At 43.3% G+C, this 19,189-nt stretch overlaps 1 protein-coding gene across 1 annotated transcript in view; it reads left to right on the top strand.

Annotated features, from left to right (window-relative positions):
* The window catches only part of LOC129696864 (protein eyes shut homolog), a 230,041-nt gene extending 211,452 nt beyond the window's left edge, over positions 1-18,589 (top strand). Inside the window, exons 10-12 of the mRNA XM_055634937.1 lie at positions 1,971-2,095; positions 7,512-7,636; positions 18,326-18,589. Of these exons, the coding sequence (XP_055490912.1) occupies positions 1,971-2,095; positions 7,512-7,636; positions 18,326-18,589 (514 nt within the window). The remainder of the gene's footprint in view (positions 1-1,970; positions 2,096-7,511; positions 7,637-18,325) is intronic.
* The last annotated feature ends 600 nt before the right edge of the window (positions 18,590-19,189 follow it).

Raw genomic sequence — 19,189 nt, forward strand, 5'->3', positions numbered from 1 at the left:
GTGGGCAGGGGGCTGGCTGTGTTCGTGGGCAGGGTCTGTGAGCGCGACAGATGCTGGGACAGGAGCACCTGAGTGAGTCCGGAGCCAGGTCCTGGAGCTGGTGAGTGTGGTCAGAGCAGGGGCCAGGAAACGGTGAGCCCACACGCCCCCTCCCCCATGCACCCCCCCTCCTCCCCCACACACCCCCTCCCCTACACCCCCCCTCCCCTACTTCCCTCCACCCCTACACACCCTCCTCCCCTACATCCCCCCTCCCCGACACCTCCCTCACCTACACAGCCTTTCCCTACACACTCCCTTCCCACACATCCCCCCTTCCCCACACCCCCCCCCCCCCCCCCCCCCCATACCCCCCTCCCCACATACACACCCCCTCCCCCCCCCACCAGCCCCCGACAGGGCCCGCCTGAAGCCATCCCCATCCCCCGGCTACAGAATGCTCCCGCCATTGCGTTGGGGAATCAAGTGAGTTGTGGAATATTGCATTGGGGGTTGCGTTGGGGAACCAGGCCTCCCGTGTGACTGGGACCCAACGGGTCCCACTTAGTCTAGTACCTCTATAAAATCATGCTTCAGACTCCTGCACTCTGAGGAATAATAAATTAGCTCGCCCAACCTTGCCTTGTACCTCAGGCAACATCCTCGTAAGTCTTCTCTGCATTCTTGGATAAATGTGAGGTTATCCATTTTGGTGGCAAAAACAGGAAAGCAGACTATTATCTAAATGGTGGCCGATTGGGAAAGGGGGAGATGCAGCGAGACCTGGGTGTCATGGTACACCAGTCATTGAAGGTAGGCATGCAGGTGCAGCAGGCAGTAAAGAAAGCGAATGGTATGTTAGCTTTCATTGCAAAAGGATTTGAGTATAGGAGCAGAGAGGTTCTACTGCAGTTGTACAGGGTCTTGGTGAGACCACACCTGGAGTATTGCGTACAGTTTTGGTCTCCAAATCTGAGGAAGGACATTATTGCCATAGAGGGAGTGCAGAGACGGTTCACCAGACTGATCCCTGGGATGTCAGGACTGTCTTATGAAGAAAGACTGGATAGACTTGGTTTATACTCTCTAGAATTTAGGAGATTGAGAGGGGATCTTATAGAAACTTACACAATTCTTAAGGGGTTGGACAGGCTAGATACAGGAAGATTGTTCCCGATGTTAGGGAAGTCCAGGACAAGGGGTCACAGCTTAAGGATAAAGGGGAAATCCTTTAAAACCGAGATGAGAAGAACTTTTTTCACACAGAGAGTGGTGAATCTCTGGAACTCTCTGCCACTGTGGGTAGTTGAGGCCAGTTCATTGGCTATATTTAAGAGGGAGTTAGATGTGGCCCTTGTGGCTAAGGGGATCAGGGGGTATGGAGAGAAGGCAGGTACGGGATACTGAGTTGGATGATCAGCCATGATCATATTGAATGGCGGTGCAGGCTCGAAGGGCCGAATGGCCTACTCCTGCACCTAATTTCTATGTTTCTATGTTTCTATGTTTCTTTGCACTCTTAGTGGCATCCCTACTACAGCAGGGTGAACATAACTGAGCACAGTACTTTATATGCGACCACACCAACATTTTGTACAAATTTAACATAACGTCCCAACTGCTAATGTGTAGGAAAGAACTGCAGATGCTGGTTTAAATCGAAGGTAGACACAAAATGCTGGAGTAATTCAGCGGGACAGGCAGCATCTCTGGAAAGAAGGAATAGTTGACGTTTTGGGTCGAGTCCCTTCTTCAGACTGAATGGGTGATGTTTCGGGTGGAGACCCTTGGTCAGGCTGAGTTCATCCAGCATTTTGTGTCTACCATCCCAACTTCTTAACTCGGAACCCTGATTGATGAAGGCCAATGTATCAAAGGCCTTCTTTATCTATCTATGACGCCACTTTTAAGGTTCTGTCTACCTGTCCTTCACAAAGTGGTCTGTTATTTGGTCAATAATCAAATGATGTGACTTTGCTCTTTTCATGCAGGTGTCTTTCAGGCTTTGGTGGACAATTTTGTGAGAAGGAGGTTGATGAATGTAGTTCTGTGCCTTGCCTCAACAATGGATTCTGCCAGGACTATGTGAACGGCTATTCTTGTATCTGCACACAAGGTAAGCCTTCAAAACACTGCAACTGGAACCCAACATCTTGGCTGCCATTCGGCCTGTTCCAGTTTCAAATCCCTCCCCCCCCCTCCACATCCCTACTCAAAGGCTCCTTTCTGTCTTCATCTGCACACGTGGGCAGCTGATTAGCGCTGAGTATATAACATTAGTTTGAAGCAAGATAGGAGAGGCAATTGTGGAGCATGAACACTGACAAAGATTGAATGGCCCATTCTTGTGTTGGAAATTCTGTGTGCTTAGCAGCCGTTGTCCCTTGTGTTGGTTATTTGTCTGGATATTATAGTTACACATGTGCCTTCGACTGGAATTGGGGCTCAACACCTCCCTGTGTGCCTGGGTCCTGGACTTTCTCACCGCCAGGCCCCAGGTAGTCAAGATGGGAGGGAATACATCGAAGTCCCTCACCCTGAGCACAGGATCGCCCCAGGGTTGCGTCCTCAGCCCCCTATTGTACTCCCTGTACACACATGACTGTGTGGCTAGGTTCAGCTCCAATTCAATCATTAAGTTTGCTGATGACACTGTGGTGGTGGGCCTGATCTCAGACAATGATGAGAGGGCCTACCGGGAGGAGGTGGCTGATCTAGCACTCTGGTGCCAGGAGAACAGCCTCCTCTTGAACATCAAAAAAACGAAGGAGCTGATCATGGACTTTAGGAGGGCACATCATCCGAGGACGTACACTCCATTGAGTATAAATGGGGATCCTGTGGATAGGGTGAACTGTTTTAAATATCTGGGAGTCCACATCTCTGAGGATATGACATGGTCATCACACGCCTCAGCACTGGTGAGTAAGGCAAGGCAGCGCCTTTACCACCTCAGGCAATTGAGGAAATTCAGAGTGTCTCCGAGGATCCTCCAGTGCTTCTACGCAGCGGCAGTGGAAAGCATCTTGTCCGGGAACATTACCATCTGGTTCGGGAATTGCTCTGCCAAGGACAAGAAGGCTCTGCAGAGAGTAGTGCGTTCGGCCGAACGCACTATGGGAACTTCAGTCACCCCCCTGCAGGAACTATACAACAGGAGGTGCAACTCCAGAGCAAACAAAATCATGAGAGACCTCTTCCACCCCTGCAACAGACTGTTCCAGCCGCTACGGTCAGGCAAACGCCTCCGTTGCCATGCAGTGAGAACGGAGAGGTTGAGAAGGAGTTTCTTCCCAGAGGCAATTCGGACTGTAAACGCCTTTCTCACCAGGGACTAACTGTACAGAACGTTTTTCCTTCTATTATTTATTATGTAAAATAATATGTGTGTTATGATTGTGTTTATAATTTGTTTGGTTGTTTTGTTGTTCCGCGAGCATTGCCACTTTCATTTCACTGCACATCTCGTATGTGTATGTGACAAATAAACTTGACTTGACTTGACTTGACTTGACTTGACTTGACTTGACTTGACTTGACTTGACTTGTTTTAGAACTGAAAAAGGGTACTGTTGCTCTCTCTCAGTTCACTGGTTTAGGATTTTTTGAATAATGAATGCATCAAAAGTTCCTTTGAGATTAAGAAACGTGCCTGCACGAATAGAACACTTGTTGTAACAAAGCTTGTTACAGATAAAAAATCCCAATGTGACCCATTAAAAATAATTTATATACCAAAGTGTCACATATAGATGAAAACAGAAAGCTGTTGTTTCCTTTCCCCCACCACTCATTACTTTTTACCCCATTTGATTTGCTGTCAACTGCTTTCTCAAACATGACAGATATCTGTAAAATGTTTCCAATGTAAAGAAACATGTACACCACTAAAAGATAGACACAAAATGCTGGAGTAACTCAGCGGGTCAGACAGCGTCTCAGGTGAAAAGGCCTGTTACCTATTCCTTTCCTCCAGAGGTGCTGCCTGACCCGCTGAGTCACTTATATCTACGGATTAAATCAGCATCTGCAGTTCCTTCCTACACAGGTATACCACCAATATGAATTGAAATAAGCAGCGTTTTTGTTCAATGGATACATGGGTAGAGCGTGGAGCATTTGGGATTTTTAACTGTTACTGTTGTCAATTCTGGTTGGATACATCAATGGAAAGGTTATCGCGTGAGCTGATAACTCTATCTCTAACTCCCAAACCCTCAATCACCCTTGCTGAACGAGTGACACAAACCTCCCCAATATCCCCAGTTTGGGGAGGTCCCAGGAGAATGATGAGTTTGTAGTTGATTTGGATATGAGAGGAAAAATGGAATTGGTGTAGATGTGTTCTTGATTAAAAGCATTTGGATTTTGTGATCTAATTTCTCTTCCTTGAAGTATGACTCCGTGACCATGCTATTTATGCACCTATTTCCAACTAGTTTCTGGTCAATGGTGACCCTGGAATGTTGGTGGTTGGAGACTCAGTGATGGTAAAGTCAGTAGTAAGTGTCTACACTCTTTTTGGAGGTGAACATTCCTTGGTACTTTTGCTAGTGAATGTCACTTAAAGTCCATGCTCAGTCCATGCTTACAGTGTTGACCAAGTTTGGCTGCATATTGGCTTGGATTGGTTCATTTGCTGAGGAGATTAAAATGGAATTAAACTGTGCAATCATCAAAGAGCCTCCCCACTTCTGACATTACGATGGAAGAAATGTCATTAACAAAGCAAATGGAGATGGTTGTGCAAGGATTGTGCCCCAAAGAAACTCCTGCACAGATGTATTGAGGCTGGCCTGAATGCATAGAATCATAGAGAGATACTGTATGAAAACATACCCCTTGGCCCCAGTCTGGTCCAATTGCCAACCACTTGATCCTATGTTTATCCAATATTTAATTCTTGCCACATTTTCATTAACACTCCCAGACTCTACCAATGACGTACACATGATGGATTATTTACAGTGGCTATTATCCCACCAACCTGCACATTTTGAAATGTGGGAAGAAACTAGAACATCCAGATGAAACCCATGCAGTCACAAGGAGGTTGGGCAAACTCTCTACAGAAACTGTCAAAACAGTTTTACTTTATCTGTAGCAGAATTCAATGCAACCCAAACCATTGCATTGTAGCCAGGTTGTGTCAGAGGTGGAGAACAGCTGATGTATCTTTCAGACTTATCTAGTTCCAACTTTTTCTCTGGTGGATTTGATGGCACTACAACAGATGGCTTAGTTTTACCACATTATATTTTTTTGTGTGGATTTGCTGTTTGCAATTAGCTGCCATGCTTCCTATTATCACAACAGTGACTACATTGTGAAAGTGCTTAATTGACTGTGAAGCGCACAGGGACTTCCCAAGGTCAGCTAAGGTTTCCATGACAGTGCAACACATCAAGTGCTGGAGTGCCACCTTAGAATTAAATCTGTGTAAAGAAACAACCCGCTGACAGTCTGATTGAACCACACATCAGTAATTGGACGGGGAAGTTGAGACATACAAGCTGGCGTGTGCTCTTCAGAGAAAAGATATGCAACAGGCAAATAACCTGAGAGAATTACAGTCTGAGGTTTGCGGACGTTATAATAATTAAACCACAAAGGAGACTAAGAAAGCTGCAGGAGGGAGGAGGTAGGAGGAAAGACTGGACGTATATCCTGCCTATAATATTAAATTTGGTCTCCTTTGCAAATCTACATGAATCCTTATACGATTGTTTCTTACATAGTAAGATATAAACATGGAGCAAGGAGTTATAAAGCATGATATAGGCTCTTCAGCCAAACTCGTTCATACTGACCAAGGTGTCATCCTGATCTAGTCCCATTTGCCTCTATTTGGCCCATATCACTCTAACCCTCTTCTATCCACGTACCTGCTCAAATGGATTTAAAATGTTGCCATTGAACCTATCTCAGCCACTTACTCTGACAGGTACACAAAAATGCTGGGGAAACTCAGCGAGTGCAGCAGCATCTATGGAACAAAGGAGATAGGCAACGTTTTGGGCCGAAACCCTTCTTAAACACTTACTCTGACATTCCTTCCATATACCAATCACCCTCTCTGTGAGAAAGTTGCCTCTCAGGCCCCCTTTAAACTCCTTCCCCTTAAATCCAAGCCCTTAAGTTTTAGACTTCCCTTCCATAAGCAAATGATTATGATTATTTTCCCTATCCCTATAAGGTCGCCCCTCAGACTCCTACGCTCCTAGCCTCTTCCGTCTCGCCATATAACTTAAGCCCTCCTGAACATCCTTGTGAATCTTCCCTGTGTCCTCTCCAACTTAACACATCCACTGAGATCTCTTCAGGATTCAAACTGAGGAGCTCCATTTCTGCACAGATTATTCAAGCGCCACACTTTAAAAAGGAATGATGATAGCGGCCTTAATTTTTTTTTTCTTTCATGGACCATTTATATTTATAATCAGCCTTCAAAGCACCAGTAATTTTTATCATGTTTCTTATATCAGCAACTGTTTTTTTTTACACATTTATTTCTTATATCTTTTGGTATAGACTATCTGAAATTAAAGAAGTCAACTTCTCTACATCGGCGAGACCAAACGCATTCCCAACACCTCCGCTCAGTTCGCAATAACCGACCTGATATCCCAGTGGCTCAGCACTTCAACTCCTCCTCCCATTCTGAATCCGACCATTCTGTCCTGGGCCTCCTTTCTTTCCACAGATGCTGCCTCACCCGTTGAGTTCCTCCAGCATTTTTGTCTACCTTTAATCATTAACTAATATTGTTTACGATTGTGCAAAGTAAAGGAATAATTCCTTGATGACAGAAGGTAGACAAAATGCTTAGAGTCCACAATATCTATGTCCACAATTCAGTCCACAATATCTGTGCCTTCAGTCCACAATATCTGTGCTTAACATTGCCTGCATATGATCCACATCTCTCTCCATTCCATATTTATGTGCCAATTTGAAAGCCTATCATATCTGCTAGTCAAGAGTCGAGATCATTTAATTTGCCTTAATTACTGAAAACAATGAAATTCTCACTTGCAGCAGCATAACAGGTCTGTAAACAAACCAGTCATAGATAACGTAATAAACGAAAAAATATATAAATCCCCCAATATTAGTGCAATCCCCCCTAGGATCGCATTCCAGATGCCCACCACTCTCTGTGTGAAGATAAAACTTTCCCTGCACGTCTCTTTTAAATAATCCCTCTTTGACCTTAAAGACATACCCTCAAGTATTTGGCATTCTCACCCTGGGAAAGACGTTTCGACTGTAGTCTATCTGTGACTCTCATAATTTTATAAACTTCTGTCAGATCTCTCCTCAGCCTCTGGCACTCCAGAGAAAACAATTCAAGATCGTCCAATCTCTCTTTATAGCTAATGCCCTCTGATCCAGGCAGCATTCTGGTAAACCTCTTCTGCACCCTCTCCAAAGGTTCCACATCCTTCCTGTAATGGGGGAGACCAGATTGGTGTCTTATTTTTAATATCTTTCTCATATCACATGTCTTTTGTCACTTTTGTTTCTGACAGGCTGGATAGGATCACACTGCCAAGTGGACATTGATGAATGCCAACCAAATCCATGCATCAATGGGATTTGCTTCCAGAAAACTCCTCGGCCTGGCTACACTTGCTTCTGTAACCCGGGATTTGTGGTGAGTCACAGTGGCTGGCTTCATTGGCGCATTGTATTGGTATTGATATAGTTTTATTATTGTCACTTGTACGAAATACAGTGACACACTTAGTGCGCTATCCAGTCAGATCACGCTATACATGAGTACAATTAACCCGTACACAAGTACATCAGTTGTTTTACGTAGAAAACCCACATAATCAACAAGTAGATGAATTGGGTCCATTCTGTGATTTCACCCATATAGTTAGAAAGAAAGGCTTGCATTTATATCACACCTCTCATGTCTTCAGAGCTATTGACTAAAGGGCTCCTCGTCCAACTAACTAGTTTTGGAATGTTTGCTGTTTTAGTTTAGTTTAGTTTGGAGATACAGCGCGGAAACGCTCTTCGGCACACTGAGTCTGCCCCGACCAGCGAACCCTGCACATTAACATTACCCTACTCATACTAGGGACAATATACAGTTATACCAAGGCAATTAACCTACAAACCTGTACATCTTTGGTGTGCGGGAGGAAACCGAAGATCTCCGAGAAAATCCAGGCAGTCACGAGTTTTCCATACTCCATACAGACTGCACTGGTAATCGGGATCGAACCCAGAGCCCTAGCGCTGTTAGGCAGCAAGTCTTGGAAACAATGCAGTCATATTGTGCACAGCAAGTATTAACAAACCAGCAACATTGACAATATCGGATTATTAGCTAGAGAAAATGAATAGGCAACGTTTCGCGTTGGGACCTCTGCGCCACCGTGACGCACGTAGCGTTTAATATAGTGTTGGAAACAATGCAGTCATATTGTGCACAACAAGTATCAACAAACCAGCAACATTGACAATATCAGATTATTAGCTAGAGAAAATGAATAGGCAACGTTTCGCGTTGGGACCCTTCTTCAGACTGATTTTCTGAGGGAGAGTGGGGGAAAATTACTGGAAGTGAAAAAAAACAGGACAAATTGGGGCCGCAACCGATGTGGACCTGTACATCAGTGAATTCAAACATAGACTAAACGTAGAATTACAGAGACGTGGCTACAAGAGGGTCAGGGCAGGCAACTGAATATTCAAGAGTATACCTCCTATCGAAAAGACAGACAGGGGGGGTAGCTCTGTTGGTGAGGAAATAAATTCAGTCCCTTACAAGGGGTGACATTGAAACAGGAGATGTGGAGTCAGTATGGATAGAACTAAGGAATTGTAAGGGTACAAAGACCCTAATGGGACTTATCTACAGGCCCCCAAACACCCTGGACATAGGGTGCAAGTTGAATCAGGAGTTAAAATTGGTATGTAGTAAAGGTAATGTTACAGTTGTTATGGGAGATTTCAACATGCAGGGAGACTGGGAAAATCAGGTTGGTACTGGACCCCAAGAAAGGGAGTTTGTGGAGTGACCCCGTGATGGATTCTGAGAGCAGCTTGTATTGGAGCCGACCAGGGAGAAGGCAATTCTGGATTTAGTGTTGTGTAATGAACCAGATTTGATAAAGGAACTTGAGGTTAAGGAGCTATTAGGAGGTAGTGACCATAATATGGTCAGTTTTAATCTACAATTGGAGAGGGAGAAGGGTAAATCGGAGGTGCCAGTGTTACAGTTGAACAAAGGGGACTATGGAGCCATGAGGGAGGAGCTGGCCAAAGTTGACTGGAAAGATATCCCAGTAGGGATGACAGTGGAACAACAATGGCAGGTATTTCTGGGAATAACGCAGAAGGTGCAGAATCAGTTCATTCCAAAGAGGAAGAAAGATTCCAAGGGGAGTAAGGGGCGACCATGGCTGACAAGGGAGGTCAGGGAAAGTATAAAAATAAAAGAGAAGATGTACAACATAGCAAAGATGCATGAAAAGCAAGAGGATTGGGTAATGTTTAAAGAACAACAGAAGATAATTAAAAGGCAATAAGGGGAGAAAATATGAGGTAAGAAAGTAAGCTGGCCAAGAATATAAAGGAGGATAGCAAAAGCTTTTTTAGGTATGGAAAGAGGAAGAAAATAGACCAAAGTTGGACCCTTGAAGACTGAAAAAGGTGAATTTATTATGGGGAACAAGGAAATGGCAGATGAGTTGAGCAGGTACTTTGGATCTGTCTTCACTAAGGAGGACAGAAACAATCTTCCTGATGTACTGGTAGCCAGGGGATCTGGGGTGATGGAGGAACTGAAGGAAATCTACATTAGGCAGGAAATGGTGTTGGGTAGACTGAAGGGACTGAAAGGCGATACATCCCCAGGGCCTGATGGTTTGCATCCCAGGGTACTTAAGGAAGTGGCTCTAGAAATCATGGGTGCATTGATGATAATTTTCCAATGTTCTATAGATTCAGGATCAGTTCCTGTGGATTGTTAATGTTATCCCACTTTATAAGAAAGGTGGGCGAGAGAAATCAGGGAATTATAGACCAGTTAGACTGACATCGGTCATGGGGAAGATGCTGGAGTCAATCATAAAAGATGAAATAGCGGAACATTTGGATAGTAGTAACAGGATCGGTCTGAGTCAGCATGGATTTACGAAGGGGAAATCATGCTTGACTAATCTTCTGGAATTTTTTCAAGATGTAACAGGAAAATGGACAAGGGAGAGCCAGTGCATGTAGTGTGCCTGGACTTTCAGAAAGCATTTGATAAGATCCCACATAGGAGATTAGTGGGCAAAATTAGGGCACATGGTATTGGGGGTAGAGTGCTGACATGGATAGAGCAGTGGTTGGCAGACAGGAAACAAGGAGTGGGGATTAACGGGTCCCTTTCAGAATGGCAGGCAGTGACAAGTGGGGTACCGCAAGTCTCGGTGCTGGGACCACAGCTATTTACAATATACATCAATGATTTGGATGAAGGGATTCAAAGTAGCATTAGCAAATTTGCAGATGACATAAAGCTGGGTGGCAGTGTGAACTGTGAGGAGGATGCTGTGAGAATGCAGGGTGACTAGGACAGGTTGGGTGAGTGGGCAGATGCATGGCAGTTGCAGTTTAATGTGGATAAATATGAGGTTATCCACTTTGGTAGAAAAAATAGGAAGGCAGATTATTATCTAAATGGTGTCAAGTTGGGAAAAAGGGAAGTACAACAGGATCTGGGGTCCTTGTTCATCAGTCAATGAAAGTAGGCATGCAAGAAAGCAAATGGCATGTTGGCCACAAGAGGTGTTGTGTATATGAGCAAAGAGGTCCTTCTGCAGATGTACACGACCTAGTGAGACCACACCTGGAGTATTGTGTGCAATTTTTGTCCCATAATTTGAGGAAGCTCATTATTGCTATTGAGGGAGTGCAGTGTAGGTTTACAAGTTTAATTCCCAGGATGGCCTGACTGTCATATGCTAAGAGAATGGAGAGGCTGAACTTGTACACTCTGGAATTTAGAAGCATGAGAGGGTATCTTATCAAGATAATAAAGGGTTTGGTCACGCTAGAGGCAGGAAACATGTTCCCGATGTTGGGGGAGTCAAGAACCAGGGGCCACAGTTTAAGAATAAGAGGTAAGCCATTTAGAACAGAGACGAGGAAACACTTTTTCACACCTAGAGTTGTGAGTCTGTGGAATTCTCTGCCTCGGAGGGCAGTGGAGGTCGGTTCTCTGGATACTTTCAAGAGCGAGCTAGATAAGGCTCTTATAGATAGCGGAGTCAGGGGATATGGGGAGAAGGCAGGAACGGGGTACTGATTATGGATGATCAGCCATGATTACATTGAATGGCGGTGCTGGCTCATAGGGCTGAATGAATGTCCTACTCCTGCACCTATTGTCTATTGTCTATTGACTCGGCGACCAATTCACTGAACACTTACACTCGGTCTGCCAGGCCTACTGGATCTTTCAATTGCTAACCTCTTTAAATCCCCTTCCCATTCCCACATTGACATTTTTGTCATGGATCTCCTCCATTGCCACATTGAGGCCACATGCAAATTGAAGGAACAGCACATCATATTTCATTTGGGTAGTTTACAACCGAGTGGTATGAATACTTCAGATAGCCCCGGCATTCTCTCTCTCTCTCTCCCTATCTGTCTTTGGTATAAAGCAGCATCTGCAGTTCAGTTTTATTACATTATCAGATTATTAGTTGCTTTTAGCTTAGCTGTGTGAAACCTATTGGCCATATGAACGTGCTGGCACTTTTAATAGTGCAGCAGTCCCTCCAAGCTGCACTATTTAATTCAATCAATATCCAACCACTAGAACTTATGATGACAATAGTCAGGAGCAAACCATTATTAATATTAATGACTTTCTATCTCAATTTGTATGTTAAAGGCAAGCTGTAGTATTTTAATGAAAATTAGTGCTGAATAAAATGGATTAACTAAACTGAAGTGGTTGAGACCTGTTCTCCAATTTTGAAGATTTTAGAGTTGAAGTCTTAAAAAAAGAAAATGTTAGAAAAACTCAGACCACATACTTAGTTGAATCATTCTCTCTCTCCACAGATGCTGCCTGACCTGCTGAGTGTTTCTAGCATTCTCTGCTTTTATTTTGAATTTACAGAACCTATCGTCTTTTCATATTATTTTCAGTAGCTTAAGTGCTTTGGCACAAGGCAATTGAAACTGTCTGAAGCCTTTCACTGCAGCCATTCTTGGAAGATCTCTTTTATCTTTGTCCTTTTTGGCTAAGTAGGACATTCCTCCACCCAATTGAAGCATCTAAAGAACTAAAGAAATCCCTGAGATTGACACAAAAAAGCTGGAGTAACTCAGCGGGACAGGCAGCAACTCTGGAGAGAAGGAATGGGTGACGTTTCAGGTCTGGACTGGTTAGGGATAAGGGAAATGAGAGATAGACGATGATGTAGAGAGATAAAGAACAATGAATGAAAGAAATGCAAAAAAGTAACGATGATAAAGGAAACAGGCCATTGTTACCTGTTTGTTGGGTGAAAACAAGAAGCTGGTGCGACTTGGATGGAGGGGTGGGGGTGGGGGGGGGGATAAAGAGAAAGGGAATGCGGGGCGACCTGGTATTCATACCACTGGGTTGTAAGCTGCCCAAACAAAATATGAGGTGTTGTTCCTCCAATTTGTGTTTAGCCTCACTCTGACAATGGAGGAGACCTAAGAAAGAGAGGTCTTTGTGGGAATGGGAAGTAGAATTAAAGTGTTTTGCAACCAGGAGATCAGGTAGGTTCAGGCGGAATGAGCAAAGGTGTTCAGCGAAACGATCGCCCAGTCTATGTTTCGCCTCGCCGATGTACAAGAGTCTTGAACAACGGCTACAGTAGATGAGGTTGGAGGAGGTGCAAGTGAACCTCTGCCTAACCTGTCAGTAGATGGGTAGATTAGTGTTTATGGTCTTGACCTTTTCAAAGACCGAACATGATATATGAGATGGTACCACATCTAAGGCCCATTAGCAGTAATGGCAATACAGTAGCACAGTGGATAAAGCAATGCTATAGAACCTCGACCATAGAACAATACAACACAGGAGCAGGCTCTTCAGCCCACAATGTCCATGCCAAACTAATTTAATCTTCATTACGCATGATCCACTTCCCTCCATTATGTGTGTATCCATGCCTTCTGATCATATTTGCCTGTGGTTCCTCCCTTAATAATTTGACCAATATTTGGTTAATTGCCTTGATACGTATGGATTAATTTTCATCTATAACTATCGAGACTTAGAGATTGTCCCATCAGCAAAAATATATAATTCTGAATTTGGTTACCAAAGTAACTGGATTTTAATGGCTTCCCCATTATTAATGGTTAAAGGATGCAACTAGTGAATTAAGGATTATCCCAAATTGCTAGATGACATGAACCTCTCTGTCTTCAGTCTCCCTCCATAACCTCCTCTGGGTTTCATCAAGGTGCTGAAATAAGTAAATAAAGTGCCAACTAAGCTCCTGCAGAAAGTTGTCTTGTAATTAAAAGCATGGTTATCCTTTTAATTATGGGATTCATATCATTCACACTCAGGATATACCGGTTATGAATTCCTTTCAGAAATCAATTTTACTCTTCATTTTCATTGTCTTCTTTGCTTTCCCAATTTTCCTTTCCCTCTCCTTGTTTTCATTTTCTGTGTGTGATTTGAGTTTAATTCACTCGTTATTCCCTGTTATGTCACTGTTTCTTTCTCAATCCTTCATGCTCATGGGGAAAAGTGCAATTTCATCCCAATAAATGCGCAGTTGAATATTTGGCTTCTAAAATTCAGTTCTGTTCTTTGAACGGAGCTGAATTTCCAGAATGAAGTGAAAGACATGCCTGTTACTGCATTGGACATTGGTAAACATGATCAAGGATAAACATCTCTACCCACTGTTGTTCCTAAATCCCACATTATCCTCATATGTGAGTTTGTTAATTTGCCAAACAAGCTTGCCATTTATTGCACTGAAGTCTGAGAGGAAAGGTCTATCTGCAACAGCAGTCTGAGTGATGATGTGGAGCAGCAGTAATCCAGTTTCACGAGGTTCCCCTTGGATTTTTACGCTCTGGGTAGCTCCCAGCATTTGAAGCTCTGCAGCAAGCTGGATCCCCATTAGGTACAATCACTTGGGAAGATACTTAATGTTAATGAGAACCTTGAGGCTTATTCTGAAAAATACCTGGTTGCCCATTGAGACAAAGGGAAATTACTGGAAAGACCATTTCAGTGTCACTTACTTTGCACACTGCCTGTCCTTTGTCTTTGAGTCATACAGCATGGATTCAGACCCCAATGCCACTGAGTCTGTGTCAACCATCAGTCCCCACTATTGTAATCCTGTGCTCATCCCATATACTCCATACTTTGACCTCAGCTCCCCCCAGACTCGCTCACGTTCACATTCTAGGTTCAATTTAATTTGGCCAATTAATCTACCTACCCACTAGTCTTTGGGATAGAACAGAACAGCACAGGAACACATCATTATGCCCACAGTGTCAATCATGATGCCAAGGCCAACCACTACCTGCCTGCACATAATCCATATCCCTTTCCTGCATATTTATGTCCCTATCCAAAACTCTCTTAAATTAGAGAGATAATTTGAGGGATGAAACAAGAACGCTTGGATGAAATCCAGATGGTTGGAGGGAGAAAAGGGAAATTCCACACAGACAGCACCAGAGGTCAGATCAAGTCTGGTCCTTGGGAGCTGTGAGGCTGAAATGTTGGTTGCTATGCCACAGGCATTGTCCTCCAATACCATATTTTAGCAATTCATAACAACACCTCAGTTACTTCAAATCAAATCAAAGTTGAAAATATCAAGTTTTTCTTATTTTCAAAAGCCTTTATTTAACCTTATTAGAGAAGAGCTAAAATAGTTTGGTTTGTATCATGCATTGTGAATGTTGAATGTTAATATCTCCTAATCCTGTTCATATGCTAATGTGGTTCCATTACACACATTATGGAGATCTCATGCTATATATCATATCCCAATAGCTTAGAATATGTCACTAAAAATTAAAATATCCTCGGCTAATCGTAGAAACATTGTTAAGCGTGGAAACAACATAGAAACATAGAAAATAGGTGCAGGAGTAGGCCATTCGGCCCTTCGAGCCTGCACCGCCATTCAATATGATCATGGCTGATCATCCAACTTAGTATCCTGTACCTGCCTTCTTGCCATAGAGGGAGCACAGAGAAGGTTTGCCAGACTGATTCCTGGGATGTCAGGACTTTCATATGAAGAAAGACTGGATAGACTTGGCTTGTACTCGCTAGAATTTAGAAGATTGAGGGGGGATCTTATAGAAACTTACAAAATTCTTAAGGGGTTGGACAGGCTAGATGCAAGGAAGATTGTTCCAGATGTTGGGGAAGTCCAGAACAAGGGGTCACAGTTTAAGGATAAGGGGGAAATCTTTTAGGACCGAGATGAGGAAAACATTTTTCACACAGAGAGTGATGAATCTCTGGAATTATCTGCCGCAGAAAGTAGTTGAGGCCAGGTAATTGGCTATATTTAAGAGGAGGTTAGATGTGGCCCTTGTGGCTAAAGGGATCAGGGGGTATGGAGAGAAAGCAGGTACAGGATACTGAGTTGGATGATCAGCCATGATCATATTGAATGGCGGTGCAGGCTTGAAGGGCCGAATGGCCTACTGCTGCACCTATTTTCTATGTTTCTATGGTTCTATGTTGTAGATGAATCAATGCAGGTTCATCACTCTGATCAGTGCACTGTTTATCAGTGATGTCTCAGGCAGAATGTGAACCTATGGCATGTCCTCATCATTAACACTGAGGATTCTATCTGCTGAATTTGTGTCAGGAACATCACCTCCTGTCAGTGCATTGCTTGAATAGAAAAGGATTGTCAAAGACAAGTATTGGCTATGGTTTTTTTTTAATGTTTCATAATTTTTTAATTGCTAGAAAGGTTATAAATGGTAGAATTGTAAAGAAGGCATATGTTATGTTTGCCTTCATTGGTTGAATCATTAAGTATACAAGTCAAGAAGCCATGATGCTGCTTTGTAGGACTTTTGTTGGGCTGTATTTGGAGTGTTGCATGTGTTTGGTTGTCCTTTTCCAAGAAGGATGCACAGGCTTTGGAAAGGATAAAGAGGTTTACCAGAACAATGTCTTGATTGAAGGAGAGGTTGGGCAGACTTGGATTGTATTCTCTGGGATGCCAGAGTTGAGAAGAGACCTGACAGAAGTATATACATTTATGAGGGACTTGGATAGGGTAGGTAGTCAGAACCTTTTCCCCGGGATGGAAATATCAAATACTAGAGGGTATAGCTTTAAGAAATTAACTCTACGAATAACATTGAATTTGAATGGGGTTTGACAGCGTAGATGTAGCTAAACTTAATCTCCCAACTGGTGTGTCTAGAACTAGGGATTGCATGAGGGAACAGGCTTATTTTAACTGCAATCGGTTTTGTAGAGGGTGGTAAGTTTTTGGAATTCCCTGCCCTATGGCTATGATTGCATAATCACTGAGTATGTTCAAGAAAGAGATCAATAGATTATTATATTTGTTCGATTCATCGACATTAGGGAAATAACGGGATATGTGTTTGGTGCAGAAACGTAGGGTGACATTAAGATAAAACACCCCAGATCTCTTACAATGGAGGATAGGGCACAATGAGATAAATGGTGTACTTCTGCTAATGTCCTCGTGGTAAATGTTCGGTGGGTGAGTGATAATGCATGCTGAATAGAGCAAGGTTTGAGGCTCATATTGGTGCATTCATTTATTATTGTCACATGCATTGAGATTCAGTAAAAATCATTGTTTTGTGTGGTATTCAGACAAATTACACTATCCATGAGTACATCAAGTGGTGCAAACGTGAATATAAATAGAATGTAGAATATAGTGTTAGGCCAGTCCCACTGCAGCAACCTAACTGGCGAGTTTAGAAGAGTTTGCCCTCGTCTTATACTCACAGCATGGTCGACACGAGGTTCTAGGAGGTCTTTGTGAAGGGGCTGTCCCACTGTACGAGCTAATTCAAGAGCTCTCCCGAGTTTAAAAAAAAATCAAACCCGTGGTAAGCACGTAGAATGTAGGTCGCGGGTACGTCGGAGATCGGGACGACTCATAGCGGCTCGTAACACTAACGGCAGGTACACAAGAAACGCGGTAAACTCGTGAAGACTCGTGAACATTTTTCAACATGTTGAAACATATGCATGAGGGCCCCGAGTACCAACGAGCAGCCATTACCGTAATTCTCCGAGTTCGAATCAGGGGAAACTCGGGAGAACTCTTGAATTAGCTCGTACAGTGGGACAGCCCCATAAGGACGGGCTAACAAACTGATCCGGTGAAAACCAGTGCCATCAACGAGCTCCCAGCACCCACAGACTTGCTCAGTCTTCAGACTACGAACTGCTAAGAGGCGTCCCGAGCTCCGACGTACCCGCTACATACATTCTATGCGCTTACCACGAGTTTGATTTTTTTTTAAACTCGGGAGAGCTCTTGAATTAGCTCGTACAGTGAGACAGCCCAAAGCAGCAATGTCTTGTGCTCCTACTCTCGCCTATTTTGATCCTAAATGACCGGGTTGCTCACGCCAGGCCCAAGCAGTGTCTTTGCGGGTAACCTGGTGCAGCGGGGCTGATATTTCACTGAAGTCCGGAATAAATTTACTCAGGTAGATAATGAGGCTATCCCACTGTACGAGCTAATTCAAGAGTTCTCCCGAATTTTGCCCAATTCGAACTCGGAGAATTACGGTAATAGCCGCTTGTAGATATGTCTGATTAAAGTATTCTGATAGCCAAGAGCCCGAAACACTCAATAAGAAATTGTTGTACTTTATGCCTGCAACGCACCACAATGGTTTATACGGTCAACGTATAAACTGCGTTAAAACCATTGAGAGGAGTGAGATTGGCTTCAACCGAGTCATCCTCCCTCATGATAATCTCCCATTATATATCTCAGCATGTGGTGGTGAAGTGTCTGGGAATTTTAATGACATTACAATAGTTTAGTTTATAAATGTAAGCAAGTAATTCCTAGCTATCAGGCCAAGGCTCAGATATAAGAGCAGGAGGTGTTGATATTACACAGTAGGTCAGTCAGCATCTACAAAAAAAAAGAACTTTTTGAGCAATGTCATCTCTTTAAAACAAATAACAATTAGCAGAAGAGAAGAATTTGCTGTTATCAAATTTATAAGCCACACGTTAATGCCAATTAACAGCCACAAACCTTGTTAAAATACTCGAGACTGACTTGTTTGTGAACAGCTCAATTTTTGTTCCTTTTCGTTTCAGGGAGCAAATTGTGAGCAAAATTACAATGATTGTTTCATCTACTCTTGCCCTATGGGTTTTGAATGTGTTGACGGCCTTAACAATGTGAGCTGCATTCCGGTTTTCACTGCAACTGAGACTACAAACCCCGCTAGAACAACGCCTATTGCAACACCCCATGTCATTCCTACCTTGATCTCACCAGTGCCTCTCATGTCGGACAACACCAGCAGTCAGCATGACAGAGAATCTGAGAGTAATTCATCTGACAATGGAGGTATGTGAAAATGGTGACAGCTTTTGAAAGCTGGTGTTTGTAGAATACTGCATTATTATTATCAGAATTGTGCTTCTCTCTTTTGCAACAGTAATTGCATTTCAAATTATATGTTATAATTCATCTCATGGCTAACAATATTTCAGATTTCACAGCAGATACTTAAGGATTATTTAAGGTCAGTCACTTATAACTGAGATGAGGAGAAACTTCTTGAAACAAATGGTTGTAGGACAAGTAACCTGCGGTCACTTTGCTCTTGACTAAGTTCAAGGTTGAGTTTAGTTTAGAGATATAGTGTGGAAACTTTGGCCCTTTGGCCCACTAAGTCCACACCGACTCGAGATTACCATACACTTGTTCTATCCTGCACACTGGGGTAATTTACAGAACCCAATTAACCTACAAATCTGCACATCTTTGGAGTGTGGGAGGAAACCTAAGCACAGAGAGAAAACCCACATGGTCACAGGGAGAATGTACAAACTCCATACAGACAGTACACATAGTCAGGATTGAACACGGGTCTCTAGCACTGTAATGCCCCTGTCCCACTTAGGAAACCTGAACAGAAACCTCTGGAGACTTTGCGCCCCACCCAAGGTTTC

The sequence above is a fragment of the Leucoraja erinacea genome, chromosome 5 (genome assembly GCF_028641065.1).
Source record: "Leucoraja erinacea ecotype New England chromosome 5, Leri_hhj_1, whole genome shotgun sequence".
NCBI classification, from domain to species: Eukaryota; Metazoa; Chordata; class Chondrichthyes; order Rajiformes; family Rajidae; genus Leucoraja; species Leucoraja erinaceus.